Genomic DNA, 26016 nt, shown 5'->3' on the forward strand with positions numbered 1-26016 from the left:
ACATGACAATAGTGACTGTAGGTTTTTAAAAAAAAAAGTTCCTTGCAGCAATGGAGAGACAACTCGCACTAGGACTTGTTCGTCCCTTCACCACCTCCTGGTGGAGATACAGAGTTAGAGACCTGGAAGAGGGTCACCCATCTGCACCCTCAGCCAGTCTGGCCTAGCAGCACTCATCGAATTGAACACCTTGTGGTGAGGAACGTCTAACTGATGATGATAGCGAATGCACTGTCTTAGCTCAATGTGTGTTCGGCCATTACCCACTCCGAGATGGTGTAGATGAAGCAACAGTGCAGTCCAAGAAAAAGATGTAAAACGCACATCCCCTTAAACCGATTTCACTGACATTCTGGTAAACCCCATCATTGTCCATTTTATCCCTAAGTTTGGTCATGAGGTGAGGTGAGTAAGAAGGGGATTGTTCAGACAGGGAGTATGGGGAGATTAACAGAGGTGTCCAAAATGATGGGGGGTTTCGATATTGCAGAGGGAGAAACTGTTTCCACTGTTCCTCTCCAAGCAACTCACCGTCCTGACTTGGAAATATATTGGCCGTTCCTTCACTATGGCTGGGTCAAAATCCTGGAACTCCCTCCCTAACAGCACGGTGGGTGTACCTACACCACATGGGACTGCAACGGTTCAAGAAGGCAGTTCACCACCACCTTCTCAAGGGGCAATGAGAGATGGGCAATGAATGCTGGCCCAGCCAGCGACACCCACACCCCAAGAAGAAATAGTCAGCAGCAGTATAAGCCCCCCCCACCCAAAACGGAGTTTGAATATTCAGGATTTTTTCCCAATAGAATTATCTAGCGATGGAGATTGTGAGGCAAGGTTGATCAATCAGCTGACCTTCCACTGTCCATCAATTTTGTACCACCTGATAGGTAATGGAATGCTGCCTACCTCTGAACCAGGCACAACTGCGAGGCCATCGGCCGCCTGAAGAGAGACAAGAGTTAATAATTATATTGCACTGAATATTAAATTAAACTCTTAATTTTCATGCAGTGGAACATTTCCCCTATTTTCCCCTGACAAGGCACATCGACACGGACCTCAGAGGAGCTCCCAACTCGCAGTTTTTCCTACTTCCTTGCAGAGATGGCTCTTATCGCCTCCCCGAGCTTGTGGAAATCTGGGCAGCTGTGCCTTCCCCTGTGCTTGTCTCCCACCAACCCCCCGCCCCCCACCACCCCCCCGCCCCCCCAACCCCTCCGCACAAATTGTTGATAACGTCGTTTCCCCAGCGACCCCGTGCAGCAGGGGTCTCGATAAACTCCCGTCTGACGGGTGGGTGCGAAAATTTGTGCCACCGGCCGGACTCCCGGCACAGTCCAGCCCCCACGCCCCCTCTACCCGAGGTGGTACACATGTCGGAAGACCCCGTCCGCAAGCAGCAGGGATCGAATTGAGGGGATTTAACTTGCCTCAATTGCCTATTTAGATAGGCCTGCCGAGGTGTCGGGGACTAGGCCCAGCTGCCTGGAGGTGGCCTCCTGGTGGCAGGTTGGGGAGCCAGCGCTCTAGTAGGCCTTGAGGCCTTCCCCCTCCACAATGGTTGCTCGGCTGCTGAAGACAACTTGTGGAAATTTAAGATTGAGCTGGGGTCAAGATGAAGGTGCCCCCCACCCCTCTCTCTATCTCTCTCTCTCTTACCCAAACAGCAGGCTGTAGCTTCTTTCATGTTGGAGGGCCTCCTATTGGCCTTCCAGCTTCGAGAGACAGCCCACCACCCTCAATTGGATGGCGACACCGTCTTCTGGTCACTGATTGGCCGGTTGGGGAAATCAGCTGTGGGCGGAATTTTGTGGAAGCGATGGGGGTTTTGGTTGCCGGCTGGAGAGCCAACGAGAGCCCCTCATCACCTCTTTTGGGAAGGCCCGCCACTTCTTGGTTCCCCATGACAGGCCAGCGGCCTCCCTCCCCCCACCCCGCCCCAGATCAAGTTAACCCTTCTTATACCACCTCCACATTTGGGCCACATTGAAGTCAGGAATATAGGAACAGGAGAAGGCCATTCAGCCCCTCCAGTCTGCTGTGCCATTCAATTAGCTCATGGCTGACCTGTATCAGAAGGTTCCACGCCCTTTTACTTAACCAAAATCTGTCAAACTCAGATTTTGAAATTTTCAATCCACTCTCATCCTCCACATCATTTTGGGGACAGAGAGTTCCAGGTTTCCACTTCCTTTTGTGTGAAGAAGGGCTTCTTGATATTACTTCTGAACGGCTTAGCTCTAATTTTAAGGTTATGACCCCTTCTTCTGGGCATGCACCACTCCCCAACCCCCCACCAAAACCCAAAGAAATAGTTTCTCTCTATCTACCCAATCAAACCATTTAATCATCTTAAAAAGCCCTCAATGAGGAAAGTTGAGCAGGTTGGGCCTACACCCATTGGGGTTTCGAAGAATGAGAGTTGATATCATTGGAACACTTAAGATCCTTAGGGGACTTGACAGGGTGGAGACTGAGAGGATGTTTCCTCTTGTTGGGGGGGACTAGAACTATGGGACACAGTTTAAAAATAAGAGTTCTCCCTTTCAAGACTGAGGTGAGAAGAAATGTTTTTTTTCCTCACAGGGTCCTGAGCCTATGGAATGCTCTTCCCCAGAGAGCAGTGGAGGCTGGGTCATTGAATTTATTCGAGGCCGAGTTAGGCAGATTTTTGATCGAGAGGGGGGATTCAAGGGTTATTGGGTGGGGGGGCTAGACAGGAAAGTGGAGTTGGGACCACAACCAGGTCAGCCATGATCTTATCGAATGGCAGAGCAGGTTCGAGGGGCCGAATGGCCTACTCCTGCTCCTAAGTCCTATGTTCCTGGACCACCTCCTAATCTTCTACCCTCAAGAAAGTACAAGCCTCGTCCCTGCAACCTGCCCTCCCAATTTAATCCTTTCAGTCCCAATGTCATTCTGGTGAATCTACACCGCATCCCTACGTGGTATCTGCCGGCACTGCCAAGGCCTTCCATGGGCACTGCGGGAACAGGGGTGCTTTACTGACCCTGTCAATCCCATTTTGGTTTAACGTTTGCAAGTTTCCTTTAAATGTTATCTTTGTTTTTGCAGTTTCCCTTTAAGGGATTGCTCTTTACTTTGTCCCTGATTTAGTGAATGTAGTTTATCTGGTTGGCTTGGAAGAGTTACACTGCATCCCTCCACAGTCAGCAGAGACTTTCTGAGGTACGACGCCAGGACAGAACTCCAGATGCTTTCTAACCAGACCTTTAGGGAAGCCGTGGCATTAATTTCCAACCCTTTTGGATTTCAGCTTCAGGTTTTGTCAAACTGACTCTCGTAAAACCTCTTCAAGTTAGTACACGCGATGGAGCGTGGGCTTGGGTTAAAAGAAGCTGAGGGCCTTACACTGCCAGCACTGTAGGTGATTCCAGGGGGTCCAGGAGGACCTGGCAATCCCACACCGTCTCGACCCGGCTCACCCTGAAAAGGAAAGCAGCCAGAAAACACGCTTAGTATTCACCGCGGACAGAGAAGGTAATAAGCAATTCTTCACAAGACAAGGGAGAGGCAGCGCCGAGGGTGGACCTTCATTCTCGCCAATATGGTTTTGGGCTGGGGCAAGGTGAGGGACTATAGGTACGGAGTGCCCCTTGCCCCCCGCCCCCCTCAATTCTGGAAGATAGTTGACATTGTCAAAGGGTCAAAGGTGGTCAGATCTGGGTCAGCTACCAACATGACCAGAATAAGGGCCAGAGGGTATTGGTGCCCGGCTACTAAATGTCATTCTATCTGGCATTGTGGGGCATGACGTGTGGGATTGCCAACCCTCCAGGATTGTCTCGGACTCTCCGGCAATTAAAGGTTAATCCCATTGGCACGACGGTGAGTGACACCCAGGGGAAAACATTTTCCTAGAACTCCCTTTGAACATTCTCTTTATCGCTTTCACCAATGTTGGAGACGGGGAAAATGGCTGTTTGACTGGGTGAGGCGGTAGAAGATGGAGCGGGAGGGGGAGGGGGGGTCCAGGAGTGGCCGGAGCTGCCTATCCTACCAGCCGGAGACTTGTCACGAACACATCGACTCAGCTCTTCACTTTGTGTCAACGGGCTCCAGGCACCAAGGGCTGAATTTTTAAGGCTGGCTTGGGGGGCGCGTGTGCCCGACCCCCCCCCTCCAGCGTAGAACAGCGCGTGATGGCGCCGGGCGAGCGTCCCAACACCATCCCGCGCTCGCCCACGATATTTCGGTCGGCGGGCGCACGCTAAAGTCAGAAGTGCTCCCGCCGATGATGAAGAGGGCAAACGAAGCCCATTAATGTTCCAACTGTCCCCGAATTTTTCGTGGTCCAAACAACCTCCCGGTCGGCTGACGGGTGAACCTGCCGGGCGGGTGGGCTTTGCATTTTCGGGACGAGGTTATTAAATAACAAACGCTAAAACGGAGGGACAGAATTTTCACCGCATATATGTTCATGTGACTGATCCTGATGCGTGGGCGTTTTTTTCTCCTGGATTTTAAAATCGTTATCGCTTGCTTTGAAATTCCTCAGCTCCCTGAGGCAGCTCTCTGCCTTCAGGGGGCTTTCATTCCACAATCCCCCCTCCCCCCCCAACTGTGTCCTCCTTCCACCCCCACCGCCTCGCAGTGCGAGCTTCACAGCGCTGTTAATTGGCCAGCCAGCGTGAAATCACAGCCAGGGGCCGATCGCGGGTGATGGTCAGTTCCCCAGCCTGCAAGCCAACCTTAAAACCCTGCCCCAAGTGGTGGGGGAACCCTGAATAGATCCCTCGCTCAAAGCATTACTATTAAGGACCATGATGGAGTCCAACACTCCTGTACTAGAAATAGGAGAATGCTGTGAGGGAGTTCCCCTTGCTCAGGGTGAAGGTTTATCTGCCAGATATCAGGACCCAAACGCCCACACAACCCAGCGATGGGACAGTGCACCGGGAGCTTGACTTTCAGTCAAGAAAGTACAGCGCAGACTGACGCCTGGGACCTAGGCGCACCCAAGGGGTTTTGACAGGGTACGTAGGGAGAAACGGTTTCCAACTGTCAGGAGGGTCAGCAACCAGATTTAAGGTGATCAGCAAAAGAGCTAGAGAGAGGGGGGAGATGAGGAGAATTTTTTTTTTTACACAGCAAGTTATGATGATCTGCAATCACCTGGAGGTGAAAGCAGATTTAACAGCTTCCAAAAAGGGAATTAGATACATCCTCAAAGAGGGAAAAAATTGCTGCATTGGGGCAGAAAGAGTATGGTTGTGGGACTAATTGGATTGTTCTTCCAAAGAGCCAGCACAGGCACAATGGGCCAAATGACCTCCTTCTGTGCTGTAAGATTCTATTACTTCTGCAGTGTATAATTTTATGGCACCTCGATGGGAATCTGTGGTTCCAAATTGAGGGAAAGCTTCAAGAGGAGAAAGGTGCATGCCCACATGAAAGGGCAGAATGTCACACACCCAAACGGCGGCTCTACTGAGAGAGGTGTGGACACGGATTCATCTTCCCAGATCCCAGCCACCAGCTATTCAGGGGTTCCTAATAAAGCAGCGAGTCTCTGTGTCGCTCACCACAGGTTCATGGAATATCTAGATGACATGTGTAAGGCCCATCTTTGTATACAAGCGAGGAGCAACAGTTGGAGTTTGTTCCTCCCCATGCACAATAAAGGTGCTGACTTTTCCCACATGGTGGGTTAAAAACTTGCACCTTTTATTCTACCATTAGTTCTGGTTTATGATTAAATTTTAACAAAGGACGAGAAACAAAGCATATCATTATAAAATGGCTGCTTGAGTTAGACGCAATACCCTATTGGGGTCCGCTCAGAATTTCAGGAGAGCTCTCTCCAATGATAGGAAAGTGATATTGCAGGAATATCTACTCTTCCTTAGGACTTAAACCCTCTGGAAACACTCACTTTACTTTCAGTAGGGAGGACATGGAGACTACCCACAATGGTATTGTTTCAATCGATTGCAATGCAAGAACGCCTCATCAGCCATTCAGGGTCAGTAGGTGGCACTCACATCTCTGAGTCAGGAGGTCGCGGGTTCAAATGCCACGCTGGAGACGTCAGCACAAAATCCAGGCCGACACTCCTGTGCAGTACTGAGGGAGTGCTGCACTGCCAGAGGTGCCATCGCCCAGGTGAAACATTAAACTGAGGCCCTGTCTGCCCTCTCAGGTTGGCTATCTCGAAGAAGAGCAGGGCTGGGGGTGGGAGGTGGAGGTGTTCCCACAGTGTCCTGGGCCAATATTTATCCCTCAATCAAGATCACTAAAACAAGTCATCTGCTATTTGTGGGAGCTTGCTGTGCGCAAGCTAGCTGCCTCATTTCCTACATTATAACAGTGACCACATTCCAAAAAAATTACTTCATTGGCTGTGAGAGTCCGGAGGTTGTGAAAGGCGCTACATAAATTCAAGTCTTTCTTTAAACGTTGAAACCCCTCAATGCAGTGCTAGTCACTGCCCTTTGAGCTGCCTCCATTCTACACTACAGCTGTGAGGAACATTCGAATACCCTTACCTTCATGCCTGGATCTCCCCGGGAACCCTTTGGACCCTAAGACAGAAAACACAAGGGTTAAGAATAGATGAAAACCCACATCTGCAGCTCTGATAAGACAAACCAGTGGCTCTGGCGTCGGCATTGATCGGGGGGAGCTCTCTAGACCAGAAGCTTGTTGGGTTCAAATCCGAGCCCAGAGACTTGAATGCACCATCTTGGCTGAAACTCCCCACTCAGTGCTGGGGAAAGTGCCGTACTGTTGGGAGGTAACGTCTTTTAGCTGAGATGGACAGCGCTAGAGCAGTGCTGCACTGCCGGGGGTCTTTTAGATGAGACATTTAACTGAGGCCCCTTTTACCCTCTCAGGTGGATACGAAAGATGCCCATGGAACTATTTCGGAGAACAGGAGGTGGGTTGTCCACCATATCCTGGCTAGCATGCATCCCTCAACCAACACCTTTAGAACAGATTATCTGGTCATTACCACAATCCTATTTGTGGGAGCTTGCTGTGCACAAATTGGCTGCCACGAATCCTACATTACAACAGTGACTACACTTTGAAAAGTACGCCATTGGCTGTAAAACGCTTTGTGATGTCCTGAGATCGTGAAAGGTGCTATAGAAATGCAGCTCTTTCTTCCTTTTCATTGACTATTGCTCAATCTGTGCTGTGGACTGACAGGGTTCCATCTGGACACTTAAGCAAAAGGAGTTATAAAACAAAATCAAAACTCCACCTTGGACTGGCCAAGGTCCGACAATAAGAGTTATTAAATAGTTACCAACCATTGCCAAGGGGTTTAAATCCATATCGTCAGACTGAGCCCTACAAGTCCTCCATTCAGATACATGTCCCCTTGATCAATGACTTGCAATTTCTCCTCTGCTGTCTCACAATTTCTTAAAAATAGTGATCCCACAATCACGGCAAAAATATAAACCATCCTCCAGCCTTAAACATTACAATGACAGCAGGAGAAAAATGGGCGGAGAGGTGGGTGATCAGTTCGAATTGCAGAGCAGGCTCGATGGGCCGAATGGCCTACTCCTGCTCCCATGTACTTAGCCAGCTCCTGCCCACCAGTCTCTCCTCTACCTGATCCTTCTGGGTAACCTTATCACTTGCTTATTCCCTGGAGGCTCAAAGCACTAATTTTGGGTAGATGCACCAGTCATTTCCACCCATGAGGATCCCTCTGACCAGTTGCGGGGGGGGGGTCACTCTTGGTAGAGAAAAACTCCTTGCCCGTCAGAAAATTTAACCTGTCCTCCGACCAGGCCAGGAGCAATGGTACATTTTGTGGAGTTGTCGGTAAGCACACAAGGCTCTGCGGGTTAGTAAGGGGGTGCGGAGCGCACTCAACACGATAGCACCAAGGATGAGCGGCTTAAGTTAATGCGGACAGACTGGAGAAGCAGGGGGGTGTTCTTGTTGGAGCAGAGACAGCTAAAGGGAGATTTGACCAACGCCTTCAAAATGATGTGATCGGCAATGCACTGCCTGAAAAGGCAGTTCGATTGTGACTTTCAAAAGGGAAACGAGAATTTAGCTCGAAAGAGAAACAGAGGCAGGGGTGTGATGGAAGAACAGCAGGGAGGGATTAAGTGGATTAATCAAAAGACCGGCAGAGGCTCGATGGGCCAAATGGCCTAAATTTGTGCTGCTGGGCTCTAATGCTTGAAAAATAAGATTGACTGGAGAATGTGGTTTCTCGTAGGCTTAAGTGGTCTCGTACCAACTCCAGCAACTCAGGAGCGCGCAGGTTAGTCAGCTGCAGCTCTGAGACCATCAGTTTCTCTGGAGGTTATAAAATCCGATGATGAATCTTATGACTCATTTGGTTTTAGCACATCCTGATGGGAGCCCAGGATTGTAACTGCACCTCCACACACACAAACACACAGAAAATTATAGAGAAACCACAGCAACCATTTCTCAGAAGCGGTGTGAGGTCAACATCCTAGCTTGGAACCCTTGAAAGAATTTTCTTTTGAGAAAGGCTTCTTCCACTTGCATCATTCTTGTTTCAACAGCTGGAAGATATTATAACGACAGCTGGAACAGGTTGTCAGAGGAAGGATGACTGGAGCCCGGGCACTGCCAAGCTGCAGTAACAGGAAGACGGCAGGGTCAGTGTCCTGGTTCGTCAGGTCCAATGGCCTTCTTTGTCCGGAGTCTATTCTGTGATTGCATCAACATGCTCACTTGGACAACTTGAGTCAGGCAGTTGTTAAAGGGGTCTCTCATCTTTACCTATATATATATATATATATACATATATATATATATATATATATTAAAAAAAAGAGGGATTTGGCAAATTTTCCTGAAACCTGGAAGAGCTGTGAAGCACTCCTCACCCTGAACATTATGTCCAAGTGACGTGATGTTGATATTTAATTTTTCCGGCCCCTCGTCATGCTTGTGAATAAAAAAGGGTTGACCCAAACGCCTCTTCGCGGAAGTGATGCCCCTCATGAAATGAATGGAAAATGGGGCAAGACTGCAGGATGAAAGGCAATGGTACAAACGCACGGATTAGGAGCAGGAGTGGGCCATTCGGCCCCTCGAGCCTGCCCCACCATTTAATAAGATCTGATTGGCTGATCTGAACGTGGCCTCAACTCCACGCTCACACCCACCAGCCCCCCCACCCCCCACCGATAACCTTTGAATCCCTTGTTAGTCAAGAATTTATCTACCTCAGCCTTAAAAATATTCAATGACTGTCTCAACTGCTCGCCGGGGAAGAGAGCTCCAACGACTCATGACCCTCAGAGAAAAAAACTCCTCCTCATCTTAACCGAGAGGTCCCTTATTTTTAAACTGTGTCCCCTAGTTCTAGTCTCTCCCATGAGAGGAAACATCCTTTCAGCATCCGCCTTGTCAAGTCCCCTCAGGATCTTATATCAACAAGGTCATCTCTCATTCTTCTAAACTCCAATGGATACAGTCCCAGCCTCTCTTCATAAGAAAACACTCCCATCCCAGGTACCAAACAAGTAAACCTTATCTGAACTGCCTCCAATGCATTTATAACCTTTCTTAAATAAGGGAGACTAAAACTGTACACAATACTCCAGATGTGGTCTCACCAATGCCCTGTACAACTGAAGCATAACCTCCCTGCTTTTATATTCCATTCCCCTTGCAATAAACGGTAACATTCCATTTGCCTTCTTAACTACTTGCTGCATCTGCATACCAACCTTTTGTGATTCATGTACCAGGACACACCCAGGCCCCACAGAGTTCTGCAGTCTCTTTCTATTTAAATAATATGCTGCTTTTCTAGTCTTCCAGTCAAAGTGGACAAGGTCACATTTTCCTACATTATGCTCCATCTGTCAAATTTCTGCCCACTCACTTAACCTGTCTACACCCCTTTGCAGACTCCTTATGTCCTCTTCACAACTTACTTTCCTACCTATCTTTGTGTCATCAGCAGTTTTAGCTACCATACTATTGGTATCTAGTTGAAGTCCCAGCAATGGCCCCTGTGGCACTCCAGTCCTCACATTTTGCCAACCTGAAAATGACAGAAGATCCTAAACTAGATCTAACAAGTGCCAATGCCTTGTTTTAGTGCCAGCTGTAGCTCAGTGAGTGCACTCTTACCTTACAGCTAGCAGCTCCACTCCAGGTTTGAGGTCAACATCTAGCCTGTCACTCCAGTGTCAGTACTGAGGGAGTGCTGCAGCGTCAGAGGTGCCGTCTTTCAGGTGAGACGTTAAACCAAGGCCTCATCTGCCCACTTGGGTGGACATTAAAGATCCCAGTGCCCTATTTGAAGAGGGGGAGGGGAGTTCTCCCTGGTGTCCTGGAGAATATTTATCCCTCCACCAGCATGACAAACATAGATTATCTGATCGTTGTCACATTGCTGCTTGTGGGATCTTGCTGTGTGCAAATTGGCTGCTGTGTTCCTGACATTACAACAGTGACTACATTTCAAAAGTTCTTCATTGGCTGACATGTGCTTTGGGATTCTGTGGTCATGACAGCCATTGTATAAATGCAAGTCTTTGGTATTTTTTGACCCCCGCCTATTCGTTGGGAGTAGTACAATAAACCCTGTGTAAAATTTCACTCTGCAATCAGACTAAACTATCACCGCTGAAGGGTCCATTGGAAACGGATGGGTTGAAAATGGAGTGCATTCTGTAAAGTGCAGGGAACCCGTCACGCCAGACTGCTGCAGATCAAAGACTTTGACAAACTTCTCCATCCCAAGCAGCTCAGACTGACCAAACTGGGAATGCCCAAATTGAAATCCATATCCATCTACAAGATGCACTGCAGGAATTCACCAAGGCTCCTTCGACAGCACCTTCCAAACCCACGACCGCTACCATCTAGAAGGACAAGGGCAGCAGATAGATGGGAACACCACCACCTGGAAGTTCCCCCTCAAGTCACTCAACATCCTTACTTGGAAATATATCGGCCATTCCTTCACTGCCGCTGGGTCAAAATCCTGGAACTCCCTCCCTAACAGCACTGTGGGTGTACCTACACCACAGGGACTGCAGCGGTTCAAGGAGGCAGCTCACCACCACCTTCTCAAGGGCAACTAGGGATGGACGATAAATGCTGGCCCAGCCAGTAACGCCCACATCCCGTGAATGAATAAAAAATCCTAAGAGGTGTCATCAACTGTGCAAACTCCACCACCAATTCTCCAGAGGACAGTTACATGCACACCCAAGTAAGGGTTCATTTGGACTCACTTTTTCTCCAACCAACCCACCAGACCCTTCAACTGACTGGGAGTCCAAATGAACTCAACTATCTGAGGCAAGTTTATACGTGCAACTATGAGAGTGGAGATGATTCAGACACGTGGTGGTCATATGCTTTCGTACTGCCAGCGCTGTCTGTTGCTCACAGCTGTGACTCCAATCCCTCACCTGTGGACCAGGGGGTCCTATTAACCCAGTTTCTCCTGGATATCCTTGAGGTCCCTGAAATCCCTGAAAAAAAATAGGAACTTGAAGTTACAAATTTACATGACTGTAAACGGACATACAAAACACATGAAGTGGCTGATCTGATTGTAACCTCAACCCCACATTCCTGCCTTCCCCCGATTCACATTCCACCCCCCTGTTAATCAAGAATCTATCCACCTTTGCCTTAGAAATATTCAAAGGCTCTGCCTCAACCACCTTTTGAGGAAGAGAGTTCCAAAGTCTCACAACCCCGGAGAGAAAATGGGCAATCCCTTACTTTCAAACAGTGACCCACAGCTCTCGTCTCTCCCACAATTCCCCTTGAGCCTGTTCTATCATTCTGTTCATTCATGGCTGCTGCGTATCTCAACCCCACTTACCTGTCTTGGTTCCATATCCCTTTATTCACTTAGCTAACAAAAATCTACTAATGTCAGTCTTGAAAAGTGCAAATTTCTCTCTGTCTGCCCTTTGTAATCATTTTAAACACCTCAATGAGATCACCAATCAACCTTCTAAATGTGAGAGGATACAAACCGAGTTTATGCCACCTTTTTAATGAGTAATTTAACTCTTTTAAGCTCTGGTATCACCCTGGTCAATCTGCAGTGTGCACCAGCCAAAGGCAATATACCGTTCCTGCAAATGAATGCAGAAGCTATTTTTGAGCCTCGCTGAAAGGGAGACATTTTGTCAAAGCTTTTCGTCTTGCACTCATCAGGACAAACAGAAGAATGGCAAATTTCAAACAGTCACAACAATTTATACCACAGGAGAGAAAAATATAAATTATTGTGACTGTCTGAAATTTGCCATTCCTGAGTTTGTCCTTTGACAAAACGTCTGCCCTTCAGCAAGTTTCAAGAACTCTGAAAGCAGCCTGACCAAGGCTCGATACAACAGAAACATCACTTCCTTTCTCGTGTACCCCAGCTCCCTGGAGGAGAAGGCCAATTCCCCATTCACTTATGCACCCATCCACTAGCCGTTAGTGATGTGTGTGTGCGCACACTCAATTCCTAGTGGGGAAACATTCCTGTTTGTCCCTCTTGCATCCAAAGTGGAGGACTTCACATTTCCCCGCAGAGAACTCCATCTGCCACACTTTTGCCCGCTCGCTTAATCTGTCTATGTCTCTTTGTCACCTACACAAGCCACCATGCCTTTAGTGTCAGTGTCTCCTCATGAGCAGCATTGCACAGTTAATAGGCAGTGATGGGAGATGCCTGAAGGAGTTCAGCCATGTAGGTGTAATGCACTTAGCTAAAGGGCCTTGCTCACTATGCTAATGCTCAGCTGTTGACGGAGACCCAAGCAGGCTGATGGGTCAAAACGGTAGCCGCCACCTCAACCTGGTATATGTCCCCCACCCCTCCATCACCGTGGGGGTGATGGGCAGTGAGGAGGGGAGGCAGCAGGACCCAATGACATGGCTGGATCGAAAACGTCTCCGCTTTATCAGTGGGAGCCCCTGTGAAGGACCAGCAGGACAATGCAGGGAGACAACACCTTGCTGCCAAACACAGTCGGAGATCTCAGTCAGCACTCACTTGTTCTCCTTTGACTCCAGGGTCGCCCTATTGAGGAAGGAAAAAAAAAAACAGGGCATTAGATACAAGAGCAACTCATTCAACCCGTTAAACTGGTTCCGCCATTCAGCTTGAAGCTGCCTTGTTTTAAAGTCGTTCTGCTTTAATGTCGGTCACTTGTTGGGGCCTGTATTCATGTGTAGCATTGGCATTTTCATTTTAACCTTGTTTCGCGTCTGGCGTAGGGTCACATGGCCCAGTTGATGCCATCTTGGAGAGGCCTGTCCCGCTTCCTGTCCCTCCCTCTCACAAAGCTTCCAGGTCACTGTCGACCCTCACTCTCACTGACCCTCCATTTCACTGCCGATCTTCCCTCTCTTCCTCATTGCTGATCATCCCTCTTTGTTGCTGCCTCTCGGCACCATTTTAGAGCGGCCTGTCCTGCTCGCTAACCCTCCCTCTAGCCGGCCCTCCCTCTTGTTGCCTTTCCAGATTATGCATAGCCTCCACAACCCTACAACTCGAAGCTGCTCTCACTCTAAAGCTGCTCCTGCTGCCTCTCACTGCCCATCTCCTGAAGCCTTGCTCACGGCGAGGGTTCAGGAGAGGGAAGCAGCACGTAGGAAAGTTGGGAGGGGTGGAGATTTGGCTAGAGCAAGGTCAGGGAGCAGGATGTGTGGCAACTGGGAGGGTCAGGGAGCAAGAGAGGCAGCGAGTGAGAGAGCTGCTGGGCGGGAGAGGTGGGGAGCGGGAGAGACGGCCGGCAGGAGAGCTGCGGAGCGGGAGAGGCGGGAGCGGGAGGGAGTGGGAGAGGCGGGAGGCGGGGAGGGGGAGAGATGGGAGTGAGAGGGAGTGGGAGAAGTGGGGAGTGGGAGAGGCGGGAGCGGGAGGGAGCAGGAGAGGCGGCAGGGGGAGAGGTGGGAGGGGGAGAGGCAGGAGTGGGAGAGGCGGGAGTGGGAGAGGCGGGAGCGGGTGAGATGGGAGCGGGAGATGTGGGAGTGAGAGGGAGCAGGAGAGGCAGGAGCAGGAGGGAGTGGGAGAGGTGGGAGCGGGAGAGGCAGGAGCAGGAGGGAGTGGGAGAGGTGGGAGCGGGAGAGGCAGGAGCAGGAGGGAGTGGGAGAGGCGGGGAGGGGGAGAATCGGGAGTGGGAGAGGTGGGAGCGGGAGAGGAGGGAGTGGGAGAGGCGGGAGTGAGAGAGGCGGGAGCGGGAGAGGAGGGAGTGGGAGAGGCGGGAGTGAGAGAGGCGGGAGTGAGAGAGGCGGGAGCGGGAGAGGCGGGAGCGGGAGAGGCGGGAGTGGGAGAGGCGGGAGTGAGAGAGGCGGGAGTGGGAGGGAGTGGGAGAGGCGGGAGCGGGAGAGGCAGGAGTGGGAGAGGCAGGGAGCGGGAGAGGCGGGAGAGGTGGGAGCGGGAGAGGTGGGAGCGGGAGATGTAGGAATTGGGAGAGGTGGGGAGCGGGAGATGTGGGAGTGAGAGGGAGCAGGAGAGGCAGGAGCAGGAGGGAGTGGGAGAGGTGGGAGCGGGAGAGGCAGGAGCAGGAGGGAGTGGGAGAGGCAGGAGTGGGAGAGGCGGGAGCGGGAGAGGCGGGAGCGGGAGAGACGGGAGTGGGAGAGGCAGGAGAGGGAGAGGCGGGAGTAGGAGAAGCGGGAGCGCGAGAGGCAGGAGAGGCAGGAGTGGGAGAGGCGGGAGAGGCAGGAGTGGGAGAGGCGGGAGTGGGAGAGGTGGGAGAGGGAGAGGCGGGAGAGGGAGAGGCGGGAGTAGGAGAGGCGGGAGGGGGAGAGGCTGGAGGGGGAGAGGCGGAAGGGGGAGAGGCAGGAGGGGGAGAGGCGTGAGCGGGAGGGAGTGGGAGAGGTGGGAGCGGGAGAGGCGGGAGCGGGAGATGAGGGAGTGGGAGAGGCGGGAGTGGGAGAGGCGGGAGTGGGAGAGGCGGGAGAGGGAGAGGCGGGAGTAGGAGAGGCGGGAGTAGGAGCGGCGGGAGGGGGAGAGGCTGGAGGGGGAGAGGCGGGAGCGGGAGGGAGTGGGAGAGGTGGGAGAGGGAGAGGCGGGAGTAGGAGAGGCGGGAGTGGGAGCGGCGGGGGGGGAGAGGCTGGAGGGGGAGAGGCGGAAGGGGGAGAGGCAGGAGGGGGAGAGGCGGGAGCGGGAGGGAGTGGGAGAGGTGGGAGCGTGAGAGGCGGGAGCGGGAGATGAGGGAGTGGGAGAGGCAGGAGGGGGAGAGGCGGGAGTGGGAGAGGTGGGAGCGGGAGAGGCGGGAGCAGGAGGGAGTAGGAGAGGCGGGAGGGGGAGAGGCAGGAGGGGGAGAGGTGGGAGCGGGAAAGGTGGGAGCGGGAGATGTAGAAATTGGGAGAGGTGGGGAGCGGGAGATGTGGGAGTGAGGGAGCAGGAGAGGCAGGAGCAGGAGGGAGTGGGAGAGGCGGGAGCGGGATAGGCGGGAGGGGGAGAGGCGGGAGGGTGAGAGGCGGGAGGGGGAGAGGTTGGAGTGGGAGAGGTGGGAGCGGAAGGGAGTGGGAGAGGCGGGAGCTGGAGAGGGGGTAGTGAGCGAGGCGGGAGCGAGAGAGGCGGGAGTGAGAGAGGTGGGAGTGGGAGAGGCGGGAGTGGGAAAGGCAGGAGTGGGAAAGGCTAGAGCGGGAGAGGCAGGAGTGAGAGAGGCGGGAGTGAGAGAGGCGGGAGTGAGAGAGGCGGGAGTGAGAGAGGCGGGAGCGGGAGTGGGAGAGGCGGGAGTGAGAGAGGCGGGAGGGAGAGAGGTGGGAGTGAGAGAGGTGGGAGCGGGAGTGTGAGAGGTGGGAGGGGGAGAGGCAGGAGTGGGAGAGGAGGGGAGGGGAGAGGCGGGAGTGGGAGAGGCGGGAGTGAGAGAGGCGGGAGTGAGAGAGGCGGGAGCGGGAGAGGCAGGAGTGGGAGAGGCGGGAGCGGGAGAGGCGGGAGTGAGAGAGGTGGGAGTGGGAGAGGCGGGGACGAGGAGAGGTGGGAGTGGGAGAGGTGGGGAGGGGAGAGGCGGGAGTGGGAGAGGTTGGAGTGGGAGAGGCGGGAGTGGGAGAGGCGGGTGTGGGAGAGGCGGGAGTGGGAGGGGGAGAGGCGTGGGTGGGAGAGGCGGGAGTGAGAGAGGCGGGAGCGGGAGGGGGAGAGGCGTGGGTGGGAGAGGCGGGAGTGGGAGAGGCGGGAGTGGGAGAGGCGGGTGTGGGAGAGGCGGGAGCGGGAGGGGGAGAGGCGTGGGTGAGAGAGGTGGGAGTGAGAGAGGTGGGAGCGGGAGTGGGAGAGGTGGGGAGGGGGAGAGGCGGGAGTGGGAGAGGAGGGAGCGGGGGAGGCGGGAGCGGGAGAGGCGGGAGTGGGAGGGAGTGGGTGAGGCAGGAGTGAGAGAGGCGGGAGCGGGAGAGGCAGGAGTGAGAGAGGCGGGAGCGGGAGAGGCGGGAAGCGGGAGAGGTGGGATTGGGAGAGGCGGGAGTGGGAGGGAGCGGGAGAGGCGGGAGGGGCAGAGGTGGGAGTGGGAGAGGCAGGAAGGGGAGAGGCGGGAGTGAGAGAGGCGGGAGTGAGAGAGGCGGGAGCGGGAGAGGCAGGAGTGGGAGGGAGCGGGAGAGGCAGGAGTGAGAGAGGCGGGAGTGAGAGTGGCGGAAGCGGGAGAGGCGGGAGTGGGAGAGGCGGGGACGGGGAGAGGCGGGAGTGGGAGAGTTGGGGGGGAGAGGCGTGGGTTGGAGAGGTGGGAGTGAGAGAGGCAGGAGTGGGAGAGGTGGGAGTGGGAGAGGTGGGGAGGGAAGAGGTGGGAGTGGGAGAGGTGTGGAGGGGGAGAGGCAGGATTGGGAGAGGTGGGGAGGGGAGAGGCAGGAGCGGGAGAGGTGGGAGGGGGAGAGGCGGGAGCTGGAGAGGTGGGGAGCGGGAGAAGCAGCAGTGGGAGAGGCGGGAGTGAGAGAGGCGGGAGTGAGAGAGGCAGGAGCGGGAGAGGTGGGAGGGGGAGAGGCGGGAGCTGGAGAGGTGGGGAGCGGGAGAAGCAGCAGTGGGAGAGGCGGGATTGGGAGAGGCGGGAGTGGGAGGGAGCGGGAGAGGCGGGAGTGGGAGAGGCGGGAGTGGGAGGGAGTGGGTGAGGCAGGAGGGAGAGAGGCGGGAGTGAGAGAGGGGGGAGTGAGAGAGGCGGGAGTGAGAGAGGCGGGAGCGGGAGAGGCAGGAGTGGGAGGGAGCGGGAGAGGTGGGAGCAGGAGAGGTTGGAGCCGGAGAGGCGGGAAGCGGGAGAGGTGGGATTGGGAGAGGCGGGAGTGGGAGGGAGCGGGAGAGGCGGGAGGGGCAGAGGTGGGAGTGGGAGAGGCAGGAGTGAGAGAGGCGGGAGTGAGAGAGGCGGGAGTGAGAGAGGCGGAAGTGAGAGAGGCGGGAAGGGGAGAGGCGGGAGTGGGAGAGGTGGGAGTGAGAGAGGTGGGAGTGAGAGAGGTGGGAGTGAGAGAGGCGGGAGTGAGAGAGGTGGGAGGGGAAGAGGCGGGAGCGGGAGAGGTGGGAGCGGGAGTGGTGGGAGCGGGAGATGTAGGAATTGGGAGAGGTGGGGAGCAGGAGATATGGGACTGAGTGGGAGCAGGAGAGGCAGGAGCAGGAGGGAGTGGGAGGGGCGGGATGAGAGAGGCGGGAGTGAGAGGGGCGGGAGCGGGAGAGTCGGGAGCGGGAGAGGCGGGAGTGGGAGAGGCGGGAGTGGGAGGGAGCGAGAGAGGCAGGAGTGAGAGAGGCGGGATTGGGAGAGGAAGGAGTGAGAGAGGCGGGAGTGAGAGAGGCGGGAGCGGGAGAGGTGGGAGCGGGAGTGGTGGGAGCGGGAGAGGCAGGAGTGGGAGAGTCGGGAGTGGGAGAGGCGGGAGTGAGAGAGGCGGGAGTGGGAGAGGCGGGAGCGGGAGTGGCAGGAGGGGGAGAGGTGGGAGTGGCTGGAGCGGGAGATGCGGGAGTGAGTGGGAGCAGGAGAGGTGGGAGTGGCAGAGGCGGGAGCGGGAGAGGCTGGAGAGGGGGAGAGTGGGAATTGGGAGAGGTGGGGAGCGGGAGAGGCAGGAGCGGGAGATGAGGGAGTGGTAGCGGCGGGAGCGGGAGAGGCGGGGAGGGGGAGAGTCGGGAGTGGGAGAGGTGGGAGAGGGAGGGGTGGGGAGTGGGGAAGCAGGAGTGGGAGAGGGGGGAGTGGGAGAGACGGGAGCGGGAGAGGCGGGAGTGGGAGTGGCGGGAATGGGAGAGGTGGGGAGGGGGAGAGGCAGGAGTGGGAGAGGTGGGAGTGGGAGTGGCGGGAGTGGGAGAGGCAGGAGCGGGAGAGGCAGGGAGCGGGAGAGGCTGGAGTGGGAGAGGCGGGAGCGGGAGAGGTGGGAGCGGGAGATGTAGGAATTGGGAGAGGTGGGGAGCGGGAGATGTGGGAGTGAGAGGGAGCAGGTGAGGCAGGAGCAGGAGGGAGTGGGAGTGGTGGGAGTGGGAGAGGCAGGAGTGGGAGAGGCGGGGATTGGGAGAGGCTGGAGTGAGAGAGGCGGGAGTGGGAGAGGTGGGAGTGGGAGAGGCGGGAGTGGGAGAGGCAGGAGTGGGAGAGGCAGGAGTGGGAGAGGCGGGAGCGAGAGAGGCGGGAGCGGGAGAGGTGGGAGCGGGAGAGGCGGGAGGGGGAGAGGCGGGAGGGGGAGAGGTGGGAGCAGGAGAGGTGGGGAGCGGGAGAAGTAGGAGTGGGAGAGGCGGGGAGGGGGAGAGGTGGGAGCGGGAGAGGCAGGAGTGGGAGAAGCGGGGAGGGGGAGAGGTAGGGAGGGGAGAGGTGGGAGTGGGAGAGGTGGGGAGGGGGAGAGGCGGGGAGATGGGGAGGGGGAGAGGCGGGAGCGGGAGGGGGAGAGGCGGGAGTGGGAGAGGCGGGAGCGAGAGAGGCAGGAGTGGGAGAGGCGTGAGTGGGAGAGGTGGGGAGGGGGAGAGGCGGGGAGGGGAGAGGTGGGAGTGGGAGAGGTGGGGAGGGGGAGAGGCGGGGAGGTGGGGAGGGGGAGAGGCGGGAGTGAGAGAGGCGGGAGTGGGAGAGGCGGGAGCGAGAGAGGCAGGAGTGGGAGAGGCGTGAGTGGGAGAGGTGGGGAGGGGGAGAGGCGGGATTGGGAGAGGTGGGTAGGGGAGAGGCGGGAGTGGGAGAGGAGGGGAGGGGAGAGGCGGGAGTGGGAGAGGTGGGGAGGGGTAGAGGTGGGGAGGGGGAGAGGTGGGGAGGGGAGAGGCAGGAGTGGGAGAGGTGGGGAGGGGGAGAGGCGGGGTGGTGGGGAGTGGGTGTGGGGGGGATGGGGAGAGGTGGGAGGGGGAGAGGTGGGGAGGTGAGAGGCGGGAGTGGGAGAGGTGGGGAGAGGAGAGGCGGGAGGGGGAGAGGCAGGAGTGAGAGAGGCAGGAGAGGGAGAGGCGGGAGCGAGAGAGGCGGGAGTGGGAGAGGCGGGAGTGGGAGAGGTGGGGAGGGGAGAGGCGGGAGCGGGAGAGGTGGGGAGTGGGAGAAGTGGGGAGGGGGAGAGGTGGGAGCGGGAGAGGCGGGAGTGGGAGAGGTGGGAGCGGGAGAGGCGGGAGTGGGAGAGGCGGGAGCGGGAGAGGCGGAAGTGGGAGAGGCGGGAGTGAGAGAGGCAGGAGCAGGAGAGGCGGGAGGGGGAGAGGCGGGAGCAGGAGAGGTGGGGAGCGGGAGAAACAGGAGTGGGAGAGGCGGGGAGGGGGAGAGGTGGGAGCGGGAGTGGCAGGAGTGGGAGAAGCGGGGAGGGGGAGAGGTGGGGAGGGGGAGAGGCGGGGTGGTGGGGAGTGGGAGTGGGGGGGATGGGGAGAGGCGGGAGGGGGAGAGGTGGGGAGGTGAGAGGCGGGAGTGGGAGAGGTGGGGAGGGGAGAGGTGGGGAAGGGAGAGGCAGGAGTGGGAGAGGCAGGAGTGGGAGAGGTGGGAGGGGGAGAGGCAGGAGTGAGAGAGGCGGGAGCGGGAGAGGCGGGAGTGGGAGGGAGCGGGAGAGGTGGGAGCGGGAGAGGTTGGAGCAGGAGAGGCGGGAAGCGGGAGAGGCGGGATTGGGAGAGGCGGGAGTGGGAGGGAGCGGGAGAGGCGGGAGTGGGAGAGGCGGGAGTGGGAGGGAGTGGGTGAGGCAGGAGGGAGAGAGGCGGGAGTGAGAGAGGCGGGAGCGGGAGAGGCGGGAGTGGGAGGGAGCGGGAGAGGTGGGAGCGGGAGAGGTTGGAGCAGGAGAGGCGGGAAGCGGGAGAGGCGGGATTGGGAGAGGCCGGAGTGGGAAAGGCGAGAGCGGGAGAGGCGGGAGTGGGAGTGAGCGGGAGAGGCGGGAGTGAGAGAGGCGGGAGAGAGAGAGGCGGGAGCGGGAGAGGCGGGAGTGGTGGGGAGTGGGAGTGGGGGGGATGGGGAGAGGCGGGAGGGGGAGAGGTGGGGAGGTGAGAGGCGGGAGTGGGAGAGGTGGGGAGGGGAGAGGCGGCAGTGGGAGAGGTGGGGAAGGGAGAGGCAGGAGTGGGAGAGGCGGGAGTGGGAGAGGCGGGAGTGGGAGAGGCGGGAGGGGGAGAGGCAGGAGTGAGAGAGGCGGGAGCGGGAGAGGCGGGAGTGGGAGGGAGCGGGAGAGGTGGGAGCGGGAGAGGTTGGAGCAGGAGAGGCGGGAAGTGGGAGAGGCGGGATTGGGAGAGGCGGGAGTCGGAGGGAGCGGGAGAGGCGGGAGTGGGAGAGGCGGGAGTGGGAGAGGCGGGAGTGGGAGGGAGTGGGTGAGGCAGGAGGGAGAGAGGCGGGAGTGAGAGAGGCGGGAGCGGGAGAGGCGGGAGTGGGAGGGAGCGGGAGAGGTGGGAGCGGGAGAGGTTGGAGCAGGAGAGGCGGGAAGCGGGAGAGGCGGGATTGGTTGAGGTCGGAGTGGGAAAGGCGAGAGCGGGAGAGGCGGGAGTGGGAATGAGCGGGAGAGGCGGGAGTGAGAGAGGCGGGAGTGAGAGAGGCGGGAGCGGGAGAGGCGGGAGTGGGAGAGGCGGGAGCGGGAGAGGCGGGAGTGAGAGAGGCGGGAGTGGGAGAGGCGGGAGTGGGAGAGGCGGGAGTGGGAGGGAGCGGGAGAGGTGGGAGCGGGAGAGGTTGGAGCAGGAGAGGCGGGAAGCGGGAGAGGCGGGATTGGGAGAGGCCGGAGTGGGAAAGGCGAGAGCGGGAGAGGCGGGAGTGGGAGTGAGCGGGAGAGGCGGGAGTGAGAGAGGCGGGAGAGAGAGAGGCGGGAGCGGGAGAGGCGGGAGTGGGAGAGGCGGGAGCGGGAGAGGCGGGAGTGGGAGAGGCGGGGACGGGGAGAGGCGGGAGTGGGAGAGTTGGGGGGGAGAGGCGTGGGTGGGAGAGGTGGGAGTGAGAGAGGCAGGAGTGGGAGAGGTGGGAGTGGGAGAGGCGGGGACGGGGAGAGGCGGGAGTGGGAGAGTTGGGGGGGAGAGGCGTGGGTGGGAGAGGTGGGAGTGAGAGAGGCAGGAGTGGGAGAGGTGGGAGTGGGAGAGGTGTGGAGGGGGAGAGGCAGGATTGGGAGAGGTGGGGAGGGGAGAGGCAGGAGCGGGAGAGGTGGGAGGGGGAGAGGCGGGAGCAGGAGAGGTGGGGAGCGGGAGAAGCAGGAGTGGGAGAGGCGGGGAAGGGGAGAGGCAGGAGTGGGAGAGGTGGGGAGGGGAGAGGCAGGAGTGGGAGAAGCGGGAGTGGGAGAGGCGGGAGTGGGAGAGGCGGGGAGGGGAGAGGCAGGAGTGGGAGAGGTGGGGAAGGGAGAGGCAGGAGTGGGAGAAGCGGGAGTGGGAGAGGCGGGAGTGGGAGTGGGGGGGATGGGGAGAGGTGGGAGGGGGAGAGGTGTGGAGGTGAGAGGCGGGAGTGGGAGAGGCAGGAGTGGGAGAGGCGGGAGTGGGAGAGGCGGGAGTGGGAGAGGCGGGAGTGGGTGAGGTGGGAGTGGGAGAGGCAGGAGTGGGAGAGGCGGGAGCGGGGGAGGCGGGAGCGGGAGAGGCAGGAGTGAGAGAGGCGGGAGTGAGAGGCAGGAGCGGGAGAGGCGGGAGTGGGAGAGGTGGGATTGGGAGAGGCGGGAGTGGGAGAGGCAGGAGTGAGAGAGGCGGGAGTGAGAGAAGCGGGAGGGAGAGAGGCGGGAGCGGGAGAGGCGGGAGTGGGAGGGAGCGGGAGAGGTGGGAGCGGGAGAGGTGGGATTGGGAGAGGCGGGAGTGGGAGAGGCAGGAGTGAGAGAGGCGGGATTGGGAGAGGCGGGAGTGGGAGAGGTGGGAGTGAGAGAGGTGGGAGGGGAAGAGGCGGGAATGGGAGAGGTGGGAGCGGGAGATGTAGGAATTAGGAGAGGTGGGGAGCAGGAGATATGGGACTGAGTGGGAGCAGGAGAGGCAGGAGCAGGAGGAAGTGGGAGGGGCGGGATGAGAGAGGCGGGAGTGAGAGGGGCGGGAGCGCGAGAGGCAGGAGTGGGAGAGTCGGGAGCGGGAGAGGCGGGAGTGGGAGAGGCGGGAGTGGGAGGGAGCGAGAGAGGCAGGAGTGAGAGAGGCGGTAGTGGGAGGGAGCAGGAGAGGCAGGAGTGAGAGAGGCGGGATTGGGAGAGGAAGGAGTGAGAGAGGCGGGAGTGAGAGAGGCGGGAGCGGGAGAGGCAGGAGGGGGAGAGGTGGGAGTGGCTGGAGCTGGAGATGCGGGAGTGAGTGGGAGCAGGAGAGGTGGGAGTGGCAGAGGCGGGAGCGGGAGAGGTGGGAGTGGCTGGAGCGGGAGATGCGGGAGAGGGGGAGAGTGGGAATTGGGAGAGGTGGGGAGTGGGAGAGGCAGGAGCGGGAGATGAGGGAGTGGTAGCGGCGGGAGCGGGAGAGGCGGGGAGGGGGAGAGGTGGGAGAGGGAGGGGTGGGGAGTGGGGAAGCAGGAGTGGGAGAGGGGGGAGTGGGAGAGACGGGAGCGGGAGAGGCGGGAGTGGGAGTGGCGGGAATGGGAGAGGTGGGGAGGGGGAGAGGCAGGAGTGGGAGAGGTGGGAGTGGGAGTGGGAGAGGCAGGAGTGGGAGAGGCGGGGATTGGGAGAGGCTGGAGTGAGAGAGGCGGGAGCGGGAGAGGCAGGAGTGGGAGAGGCGGGAGCGGGAGAGGTGGGAGCGGGAGATGTAGGAATTGGGAGAGGTGGGGAGCGGGAGATGTGGGAGTGAGAGGGAGCAGGTGAGGCAGGAGCAGGAGGGAGTGGGAGTGGTGGGAGTGGGAGAGGCAGGAGTGGGAGAGGCGGAGATTGGGAGAGGCTGGAGTGAGAGAGGCGGGAGTGGGAGAGGTGGGAGTGGGAGAGGCGGGGAGTGGGAGAGGCAGGAGTGGGAGAGGCAGGAGTGGGAGAGGCGGGAGTGGGAGAGGCGGGAGTGAGAGAGGCAGGAGCGGGAGAGGCGGGAGGGGGAGAGGTGGGAGCGGGAGAGGCGGGAGTGGGAGAGGCAGGAGTGGGAGAGGCGGGAGCGAGAGAGGCGGGAGCGGGAGAGGCGGGAGTGGGAGAGGCAGGAGTGGGAGAGGCGGGAGTGGGAGAGGCGGGAGTGAGAGAGGCAGGAGCGGGAGAGGCGGGAGGGGGAGAGGTGGGAGCAGGAGAGGTGGGGAGCGGGAGAAGTAGGAGTGGGAGAGGCGGGGAGGGGGAGAGGTGGGAGCGGGAGAGGCAGGAGTGGGAGAAGCGGGGAGGGGGAGAGGTGGGGAGGGGAGAGGCGGGAGAGGGAGAGGTGGGGAGGGGGGAGAGGCGGGGAGGTGGGGAGTGGGAGTGGCGGGAGTGGGAGAGGCGGGTGTGGGAGAGGCGGGAGCGGGAGGGGGAGAGGCGGGAGTGGGAGAGGCGGGAGCGAGAGAGGCAGGAGTGGGAGAGGCGTGAGTGGGAGAGGTGGGGAGGGGGAGAGGCGGGATTGGGAGAGGTGGGTAGGGGAGAGGCGGGAGTGGGAGAGGAGGGGAGGGGAGAGGCGGGAGTGGGAGAGGTGGGGAGGGGTGTGGCAGGAGTGGGAGAGGTGGGGAGGGGGAGAGTTGGGAGCGGGAGAGGCGGGAGTGGGAGGGGCGGGAGTGGGAGGGAATTGGAGAGGCGGGAGTGAGAGAGGCGGGAGTGGGAGAGGCGGGAGGGGGAGAGGCAGGGATGGGGAGAGGCGGGAGGGGGAGAGGCGGGAGTGGGAGAGGCGGGAGGGGGAGAGGCGGGAGGGGGAGAGGCGGAAGGGGGAGAGGCGGGAGGGGGAGAGACGGGAGTGGGAGAGGCGGGAGGGGGAGAGACGGGAGTGGGAGAGGCGGGGGGGAGAAGTGGGGAGTGGGAGGGAGCAGGAGTGGGAGGGAGCGGGAGGGGGAGAGACGGGAGTGGGTGAGGCGGGGGGGAGAGGCGGGGAGTGGGAGGGAGCAGGAGTGGGAGGGAGCGGGAGGGGGAGAGGCGGGAGTGGGAGAGGCGGGAGTGGGAGAGGTGGGAGCAGGAGAGGCGGCAGGGGGAGAGGCAGGAGTGGGAGAGGCGGGAGGGGGAGAGGTGGGAGCGGGTGAGATGGGAGCGGGAGATGTGGGAGTGAGAGGGAGCAGGAGAGGCAGGAGCAGGAGGGAGTGGGAGAGGCGGGAGTGGGAGAGGCGGGAGTGGGAGAGGCAGGAGTGGGAGAGGCGGGAGTGGGAGAGGCGGGAGTGGGAGAGGCAGGAGTGGGAGAGGCGGGAGTGGGAGAGGCGGGAGTGGGAGAGGCTGGAGTGGGAGAGGCGGGAGGGGGTGAGGCGGCAGTGGGAGAGGCGGGAGTGGGAGAGGCGGGAGTGGGAGAGGCCGGAGTGGGAAAGGCGAAGCGGGAGAGGCGGGAGTGGGAGAGGCGGGAGTGAGAGAGGCGGGAGCGGGAGAGGCGGGAGTGAGAGAGGCGGAAGCGGGAGAGGCGGGAGTGGGAGAGGCGGGGACGGGGAGAGGCGGGAGTGGGAGAGTTGGGGGGGAGAGGCGTGGGTTGGAGAGTTGGGAGTGAGAGAGGCAGGAGTGGGAGAGGTGGGAGTGGGAGAGGTGGGGAGGGAAGAGGTGGGAGTGGGAGAGGTGTGGAGGGGGAGAGGCAGGATTGGGAGAGGTGGGGAGGGGAGAGGCAGGAGCGGGAGAGGTGGGAGGGGGAGAGGCGGGAGCTGGAGAGGTGGGGAGCGGGAGAAGCAGGAGTGGGAGAGGCGGGGAAGGGGAGAGGTGGGGAGGGGAGAGGCAGGAGTGGGAGAGGTGGGGAGGGGGAGAGGCGGGGTGGGGGGGAGTGGGTGTGGGGGGGATGGGGAGAGGCGGGAGGGGGAGAGGTGGGGAGAGGAGAGGCGGGAGGGGGAGAGGCAGGAGTGAGAGAGGCGGGAGCGGGGGAGGCGGGAGTGGGAGAGGTGGGAGTGGGAGGGAGTGGGTGAGGCAGGAGTGAGAGAGGCGGGAGTGAGAGAGGCGGGAGTGAGAGAGGCGGGAGCGGGAGAGGCGGGAGTGGGAGGGAGCGGGAGAGGTGGGAGCGGGAGAGGTGGGATTGGGAGAGGCGGGAGTGGGAGGGAGCGGGAGAGGCGGGAGGGGCAGAGGTGGGAGAAGGAGAGGCAGGAGTGAGAGAGGCGGGAGTGAGAGAGGTGGAAGTGAGAGAGGCGGGAAGGGGAGAGGCGGGAGTGGGAGAGGTGGGAGTGAGAGAGGTGGGAGGGGAAGAGGCGGGAGCAGGAGAGGTGGGAGCGGGAGAGGTGGGAGCAGGAGATGTAGGAATTGGGAGAGGTGGGGAGCAGGAGATATGGGACTGAGTGGGAGCAGGAGAGGCAGGAGCAGGAGGGAGTGGGAGGGGCGGGATGAGAGAGGCGGGAGTGAGAGGGGCGGGAGCGCGAGAGGCAGGAGTGGGAGAGTCGGGAGCGGGAGAGGCGGGAGTGGGAGAGGCGCGAGTGTGAGGGAGCGAGAGAGGGAGGAGTGAGAGAGGCGGTAGTGGGAGGGAGCAGGAGAGGCAGGAGTGAGAGAGGCGGGAGTGGGAGAGGCAGGAGTGAGAGAGGCGGGAGTGAGAGAGGCGGGAGCGGGAGAGGCAGGAGGGGGAGAGGTGGGAGTGGCTGGAGCGGGAGATGCGGGAGTGAGTGGGAGCGGGAGAGGGGGAGAGGCGGGATTGGGAGAGGTGGGGAGGGGAGAGGCGGGAGTGGGAGAGGAGGGGAGGGGAGAGGCGGGAGTGGGAGAGGTGGGGAGGGGTAGAGGTGG

At 59.1% G+C, this 26016-nt stretch overlaps 1 protein-coding gene across 1 annotated transcript in view; it reads right to left on the minus strand.

Annotated features, from left to right (window-relative positions):
- Positions 1 to 26016, minus strand: part of LOC121284739 (collagen alpha-1(XVIII) chain-like) — a 224916-nt gene that overhangs the window by 35654 nt on the left and 163246 nt on the right. The window contains exons 9-13 of the mRNA XM_041200291.1: positions 13004 to 13030; positions 11412 to 11474; positions 6516 to 6551; positions 3379 to 3453; positions 913 to 948 (exon numbers count right to left, since the gene is read on the minus strand). Of these exons, the coding sequence (XP_041056225.1) occupies positions 913 to 948; positions 3379 to 3453; positions 6516 to 6551; positions 11412 to 11474; positions 13004 to 13030 (237 nt within the window). The remainder of the gene's footprint in view (positions 1 to 912; positions 949 to 3378; positions 3454 to 6515; positions 6552 to 11411; positions 11475 to 13003; positions 13031 to 26016) is intronic.

Source organism: Carcharodon carcharias, chromosome 12, assembly GCF_017639515.1.
Source record: "Carcharodon carcharias isolate sCarCar2 chromosome 12, sCarCar2.pri, whole genome shotgun sequence".
NCBI classification, from domain to species: Eukaryota; Metazoa; Chordata; class Chondrichthyes; order Lamniformes; family Lamnidae; genus Carcharodon; species Carcharodon carcharias.